At 40.0% G+C, this 8,219-nt stretch overlaps 1 protein-coding gene across 1 annotated transcript in view; it reads left to right on the top strand.

The window, feature by feature from the left end:
• The first annotated feature begins 221 nt into the window (after nt 1-221).
• FAM184A (family with sequence similarity 184 member A) overlaps nt 222-8,219 on the top strand; it is a 120,268-nt gene continuing 112,270 nt past the window's right edge. Inside the window, 2 exon segments of the mRNA XM_077766080.1 lie at nt 222-312; nt 314-386. Of these exon segments, the coding sequence (XP_077622206.1) occupies nt 260-312; nt 314-386 (126 nt within the window). The 5' untranslated portion in view covers nt 222-259.

The following is an 8,219-nucleotide window of genomic DNA, read 5'->3' as shown; positions in this document are numbered from 1 at the left end:
CGAGGCTGCGAGGCTGCGGGGCTGGCGGCGGCGGCGGCGGCGCGGGGCGGNCGGGGCTCCCGCGTCCTCCTCCATGTCCCCGCCTCCCCCCGCGCCAGCCCGCCCCGTCTCCTCCTCCCGCTGCAGCCCCGGCGGCGGCCGTCTCGCTGGGTCCCTTGTTCCGGGNGACCGTCCCGGCGCCTGCCTCCCAGACGCTGTTGCTCCGCGGCCCGCCCCCGGAGCGCTAGGACGGGTGCCCCGGCCGGGGTCTATCGGGAAGATGGCGACCCCGGGCATGAGCTGGCAGCAGCACCATTACGGCNGCAGGGCAGCAGGCGGGGCACAGCATGGACTATAACCAGGACCTACACCTGAAAATGAGCAAGAAAATCGCCCAGCTCACCAAGGTAAGAGCGCGGTGGCGGGGTCAGCACCGCGGGGACCCAATGTGGGCCGCGACGAGCTCAGCTGCCAGGCAGGGAGGCTGCGAGCCCGGCGCCCGGGGCGAGTTCAGGGGGGCTCCTTTTAGGAAGCAACAGCCAGAGACTAAGCTCCAAGAACCGTTCAAACTTGGTGGAACGCCGGGGACGTTCATTTAAACTAGATAACTCAACCGCACAGCTGGGTGTATGGGACTCGCACCCCGCTGCCCTTTGGGGATAAGCCGGTACAGAACAATTAGGATCTACTTCCATTATTGCACAATAATAAATCACTTTAGTTTTGCTCTTATGCATCTGCCCAGACTTCTGAAGCCTCTATACTACTGTATGAAGTACAGTACCGTATTTACCCAACAAGACCCGGAATCTTCCCAATTAATCAGTATCTTCTATTGGATACGTACTTGGATACATACTTAGGAGAATAAACCTGAGCAATGTAGGAGGGTAAAACACACCTTGCGTGCCATTTTGGGGATTTAATGAGTCATGCCTTATCCTGACAAAATGTCAAACAAGGCTTGTTAGATGAATCATGTGTCTGTACTTAGTTAAATGTTTCAGTCTATCAAAAGACAATTTTAAAAGTGCATAAGCCTGCAAATTTGGCCGACTGTAGTTTAGGATGGTGAGCTTTTTTCTAGTTAATGTTAATAATGAGGAGTTGATACCTGTGAAGCAAGAGCAATTCAGATAGATTCTATTGCTCAGTTTAGATATCATGAGCAATCTTTCAATACCCATTAATGAGAACAAGTGATTCGTGGTTTCAGAAAGTTAGTAGAAGTGATCTTAATATGTTTAAGCTGAGTTGGCTAACCAATTGTTAGTAGTGTGGGTATGATGAAGAGAGATGGGTATCATGGGTGTTTGCTGATAGGTAAGTCTGACTCTTTCAACTCCCAACTTCCCATCATAAAATTCCAGTCCTAGTTGGCACCCTGGAGAGGCTGGAGTAAGAGAGCTGGAAGAAAGGAAATGGAAGTGAAATGGGAATGAAAAGAGGGTAAAAAGATTTTGGTGAAGAAATATGACTGAGGGTAGAAAGAAAACTAATATGGTAGGACTGAAGAAGGAAGGCTCCCATGAAGAGCAAAGGAAAAAGGAGCAAGAACATGATGGTAAAACTCAGCCACGCAAAGCAAGGCAACACTGGGGAAAATTTTGGTTTTTGGTTTTTGTGTTAGGTCCACTCTGTCTCAGAGCTTGCTATGTACCCAGTTTTTAGTCTTAATCTTGTGACAGATGATCCCCATATTCAGAAGAAGATGGCCCAGGAAGAAATAATAGTATACATTCAGGGCATTTATACGTTTGGAAGCTCCAAGCCGGGTTTCCTGAAATCATGTTTGGTCTTCAGAATACTGATGTTCAAAATGAAGCATATGGATATTTATTTATTCTGGATTTTCTTATGGTGTGTCCACAACACCCATTGTTCTTAATTGAGATTGTAATCCTCTAGGTTCCTGATGTACGTAATAGAAACAAGTTGGTAGTGGAACTGTGTGCAGTTTTATAAGTTTCTCATCTCTCCAGTAAACTACTTTTCTATTTACTCATGCTTTTTCAATTTTCTGTTCTTTTATCAGAAAAAAATAGCACAACTGTTAAAGTTGAGAGTATTGATAGAAGCTGCTATCACCTTCTCTGATTACTCCCATACCAGTGCTCCTCAAGGCTCGAGTGCTATTAATCTTTACTGAGTGTTACTTGGACTCTGATTTAGTGTTTATGGTTACAGTCTCTAAACACTCACACCACCTCCTCTGTTAAGTGCCTCGGACATTTAATCCCTTATACTAGAGTTTCTCAGCCTTGGCATTGTTGACATTTTGGATTGGCTAATTCTTTGGTAGGGGCGGGCAGTGCTGTTCTGTGTATTATAGGATGTTTAACAGCATTCCTGGTGCTACCTAGTAGACTCCAGGAGCACACCCCACCTGCACACACTATCACAACAATGACCATGTCTTTAGACATTGCCAAATGTCCCCGGCAAGTGGGGGGACTCTCCTCATGTTGAGAAGCACTGACTTATTCTGGAATCTCTGTCCCACCCCTGTCTCTTGCTTTTGTTATTAAAATAAGATGTGACAATGAAATAATCAGAAAATGGGATTCTGTTGGAGCCAACACCCTTTAGGTCCTGAAACATACAGTAAGACATGGATCCCTTATGTACCATTTTGGAAACTGTCAAATTTTACAGTCACAAATACTTCCTGTAAATATACTATCAGAATGATATCATGATTAAAATATATATTGTTAGAAACTTGTATCTGCTACATAGAATTTTCACTCAGGAAGAGTTTATTAATTCACACTAGTAGAGGTAGCTTGGAAGCTTAGCATATATTTCAGAGTTAGACATTATAATCATTAAAATCGGATTTTATGTCTTTTGGAAAGAGTCAGTAGTACTCAGCTCTTCAGCATTATAGTTAGTGTGGCTTGGAAATCTGACTTTCTTGAATTAAAACTCCAGCTATACTGATTACTAGTAATATGACCTTGGGCAAGTCATTAAATTCTGAGCCTCAGTTTCCTAATCTTTAAAAGAGGGATGATGATACTATAACTCTCTAAGATAGTAGGTTCTTAATTCAGGCTGTCACTGAAAAGAGAGAATCTATGCCAACGGAGTATTAATAAAATACTGGCTAATATATTTTTAAAATACTCTTCTCTTTTTAAAATAAACTATTTTGCAGTTAATAGCTATATTGTATTTCTTTAGAGAGTTTTCTGCTAAATATTTTAAAAATATATACATTAATTCTATTTGAATAGCCGAGTTTAAATTTTCACAAGTATTCTGTATTGTTGCAGTACAGTATTGAAAATACATGCATTTTCCAAATACTTGACTAGTTATAAAAGGATAAGTATGAAAGTAATCTGTATTATAATTTTGTACATAGTAAGACTCAATATATTTTTAACTAAAAAGCCAGCTCAGCTGCAGACATATTCAGATTCTATTTCCCTAGAACCTAACATAGCAGCCATCTCCTAGAAAGAACAGTAGTTTTTTAAGCACCTTTTATGTAAAGGGCACTTTGCTAAGCATTAGAGATATAGCACAGAGCAAGACACAGTCTCTGCCTTTTAAAGTGAATCTGTTATATTCAGGCTACTCCAGCAAATTTTAAGAATCACTTTTAGATTTTTGAGTCCTGTTATGGCAGGTTTCTGGGACTGTTAATGGCTGAACCATCTTAGGATAGGCAGAGAAGCTGGGTGGGTAGAGTTATGTTTAATAAGATAACATTTGTGTGCTTCCCTACTCTCCACTGTGTTGCTGCTTTATTGTATTAGGGTGAAAAGCAATATATGTAATGTAATTATCAAACAGCTTTATTATGTGTTACTCACTGTCCCATTCAGTTTATGAGGCTGGCTCATCTTCTGCCTGTAGATAATAAACTTGACTTTTCTAGTTGCTTTTAGATAATACAAGCTGTCCTTCAGTAACTAATTGCAGAGGTCTCAATTTGATTATTAAAATGTTCACTACCAACAAACCAAACCTAAAATAAGGACTGTGCTTCTCCCCCATGCCTATTCCCAGCTCTGCCTACTGCAAGGGGGAAGCCAATAATTGGAAAGTGGGGCATCATGACTTTTTTCTTCTGCCTGGGCTTTTCTACTCTTGCTTTGTCTTGCTGTTGCTGATTTAACACCCCCTCCACCTTCCCACCACCATTGGAAAAGGAAGAAGGGAAGAGAGGAAAGACTAGTAGTAAACTTCACTTGAATTGTGCTTGCAGATCTAGCTTCAGTGCTGTTGTAGACTTGGCACACATTTAAAGCTCATTCTTCACTCCTGCATCTTCCACCTCCTACCTCCATTGCTCAGGATTCCTCACCTCAGATTGCTTGACAGTGAGAATGCATCTGTATTCTGGCTGGTTACTTACTCCTTCCTCAGCCTCTTGGATGTTGCAGGGCCTTCATGTTTATTTTGCTGAGGTCTGTTCAAGCTTCAGGTAACCCTCTTGGATACACCTAGGTGACCCCACCCCAGCTTACTCCATAAGGAGTGCTGTAGAGAGTGTTCATTCTTTGTCCAGACAGACTGATGGTGGTCCCAATTCAGCCATCTCTCATTTACTCTCACATGCCTCTTCATCCAGTTTCTCATCATTTACATTTTCCAAGGATGAATCAGATGCCCCTTCAGTATATTATTCTGAGTGCTTGAGACCTATTAAGGTCTTCAAGTGGTCCCATTAAAACCCTTTCCCCTAGGCTTTAGATAAGTGGCAATCATCTGTCCTCTATCTTGAAGGCAAGGACACTTGTTTCTGTAGCTCTCCCCCAAGGAAACCTCCTCCAAAATCCTGTTCTCTGACCTCTTTGAGGCTTCTGTCACGTTGGGTATAGGAGATAGCACATCTCAACACTTCTCTCTTTAGACTGCCCCCTCTCACTTTTTTTTTTTCTTCAAGTTTGAGACTATTCTGACACCTCCTTTGGAATGTTGATTGTCTTTGCTTCTCAATAGAAACTTTCCTTTTAATATGTTATGTTAGCTGCTCATCCAGTGCCTCTTTAGTTGATTATGTTTTTGATACAGTTCAGTCTAATTATCATTTACTGACATAACTAGAATAACCTATGGTATAAGCTTCCAAAGAGCAGGAATAGTTTGTGTTTTCTGTGCTTAGTCAAATCTTTTTTTTATTTTTTTAATGTTTTATTTATTTTTAAGAGAGAGAGAGACAGCATGAGCCAGGGAGGGTCAGAGAAAGAGGGAGACACAGAATCCGAAGCAGGCTCCAGGCTCTGAGCTGTCAGCAAAGAGCCTGACGCGGGGCTCTAACCCAGGAACCATGAGATCATGACCTGAGCCGAAGTTGGATGCTTACCCAACTGAACCACCCAGGCGCCCCAGTCAAGTCCTTCTTAAAATTCTTCTTTTAGTACCTAGCTTACATCCCGTCCCTCTCTGCCCCCACTGCCCTGACCAACCTAGGCTTGTTAGTCTTGCCTTACTCTGAATTACTGTAACATTTATTGTCTGTACTTCCTGTTCATACTGAATAAAACAGATTTGTGAAATAACGTTTAGTGTGCTTATAAATTTGCCTTGTTCAGGGGCGCCTGAATGGTTCAGTCAGTTAAGCACAGACTTTGGCTCAGGTCATGATCTCACGGTTCGTGGGTTTGAGCCTGGCATCAGGCTCTGTGCTGAATGCTTGCTCAGAGTCTGGAGCCTGCTTCAGATTCTGTGTCTCCTTCTCTCTCTACCCCTCCCCTGCTCACGCTATGTCTTACTCTGTCTCTCAAAAATAAATAAATGTAAAAAAAATTTTTTTTAAATAAATGTTCTTGTTTCTTTAATTTGACTGTAATTTCCTCATCTGTAGAGACTATTTTTTCAAGCAACCTTAATATGAATACTTTGCACATAGTATAAAAGCTTAATAAATATTTATTGAAGATGATGGTTGTGAGGGTGATGATGCTGTAGCAAGTAATTTTGTTATACTCTACTGTAAACATTTTTGAGGACTGTATCTGCTGTTCTAGGCTAATGCTAGATCATTTCAGTAGACTTACAGTACTTTTAAATATTTACATGTTTATTGGATTCCCCTTAAACTGCTTCAAAAGCTATATTATTTCATAATATAGTCATATTTTTGATGCAAAAGTAAAAATGTAAAGCATCTTGTTTAAAATATAAATATTATTTGTCATTTCAAAATTGTCTGGTAGATCATTGATACCGGATTCTTAGAGAATAAAAAAAACAGTCTCATCAATCATTTAATACTAAGTACTTTTACTGTATCCAAAACCAGAATGTGCCAACACACTAGTGAAATTTTCAGACAATCCTATTTTCTGTACATTAAATACAACCCATGTTTCACTAGTTTGTTTGAATTACCTAGATAATGTTTCATGATAATATACAGTTTGGGTTATGATTTGGGTTGTTTTAGTTTAGCACATACCAAATGCAGGATATTTTTTCCCCTCTCTTGCTTCATTGCATCTTTGCCATTCTATTATGTGGTAGCTTGGGCATAATCTTTTAGCCATAATTGAGTGGTTTGAATTGTCTTCTTGTATTTTCCTAATGGGCACAAAAACTTGATATACTATTTATCAGTTGTCCAAACCTTGATAAAGGGACTGCCTTCAGAGTTAAAAAGTTTAGAGCTGGAAGAAACCACAGATTTTGACCATTTCATAGGTGTGGAATTTGAGGGCCAAAGTCATTTGAAGATTGTACAGAGTGCCCCTGGCGGAACCTGAACACGAACCATAGAGAAGGGTAGCTGTGCTAGCAGGTCTCTTTTCCTTGCATCCTCATTCTTTCTAATACTCCTCATTTATTTCCTAAGAAGCTGGGGAGGTTTTGTTTTGGTGGTGGTTTTCTCATGTTGGAACCATGTTGTGTTTACCATCTCAATCACAGATTTTTTTTTTTTAATGTTTTATTTATTTCTGAGAGAGAGAGACAGAGACAGAGAGACAGAATCCGAAACAGGATCCCGGCTCTGAGCTAGCTGTCAGCACAGAGCCCGACGCAGGGCTTGAACCCACGAACTGTGAGATCATGACCTGAGCCAAAGTCAGACACTTAACCAACTGAGCCACCCAGCCGCCCCTTAATCACAGATTTCTGGGGACAGTGAGCCCATGTGATGTGCCATCTCTCTGGATTTACAGATTGTACAGTGTGTAACTGTGGCTTTGAGAAATTTGTAACAGAGCTGTTTTATGTATTCTCAGATAAATGTCATAATATTTGTATGTTTTTATTAACAGCTTTAGTCATTCCAGTTTTAAAAAATGTTTTAATTACTTGGATTTGGAGACTGTCATACTTGGTGTCAAAGTTACTACTAGGGGGTTATTTTAAATTTTTTTCTTAGGCTGGTTGCTTTCTTAATTGAATTGTTGCTTAGGTCTCATTCCTGAAGGCAGGAAGTTGGAGGTTTACCAGTTTTTCTTCTTAATCCCTCTTTCTGTGTTATTTATTTGTTTATGAAACTTATCTGCAGTCTTTTAATTGCCAACCTCTTAAGTGGTTCAACAAAATGTTAGTGAAGCAGTCTGGTCATTTTAATTGAATTAGTAAGTAAATCCCTATACTTTAATTTTCAAAATTATTAGTATTTCTGAAAATGTTGTGTGTCATAAATTTCAGGTGAGAATGCAGAGTAAGTTGGGTCTGTACAGCCATTTAGCTTCTGAATGACAATAGGTAATTGGAGTGGGGACAGGAATAAAAAAAAAAAAAAAAACTAACGTTCTGTCCTTTCAGTTTATCTTGGGAGATCTACAAAGTTTCTAATCTTTGAGCATTCAAATAAACTTGAATATTATGCCATGAGATGGGATTGATGTGAATAATGGAAGTTTGTAATGCCATACTTGTTTTCTCAGCACTGGAAGTTTCTGTTTTGTAGACCACTTATGAGTGAGAAGGACATTAAGTAATTCTGTCAGAATTGGTATCCCCCTCAGTGCATTTTGGAGATAAACACCTGAGGAAAGATGGGAGACCATTGCTAACTTAATTCAGGATTTTTTTTCTTTTGGTAAATAAAAACAATGTTAAAAATGGTAGTTTGATGTGAGGAAATATTACTGTCAAAGTTATATTTTATATCCCAACTGTGATCCGAGCCACAGAGGCTTTTTTAGATAGAACTGTGAACTTACCACTTCTTTGAAATACTGAAAATCGTTTCTGAGTGCCAATCAATTAATATATAAAAATGAATTTTGGAAACACCAGTCTTTGCAGTTTGGGGATTGCTAATTATA

This window comes from Crocuta crocuta, unplaced genomic scaffold (genome assembly GCF_008692635.1).
Source record: "Crocuta crocuta isolate KB4526 unplaced genomic scaffold, BGI_CrCroc_1.0 scaffold413, whole genome shotgun sequence".
Lineage (NCBI taxonomy): Eukaryota > Metazoa > Chordata > Mammalia > Carnivora > Hyaenidae > Crocuta > Crocuta crocuta.
This window is presented reverse-complemented; position numbering and strand designations above follow the sequence as displayed.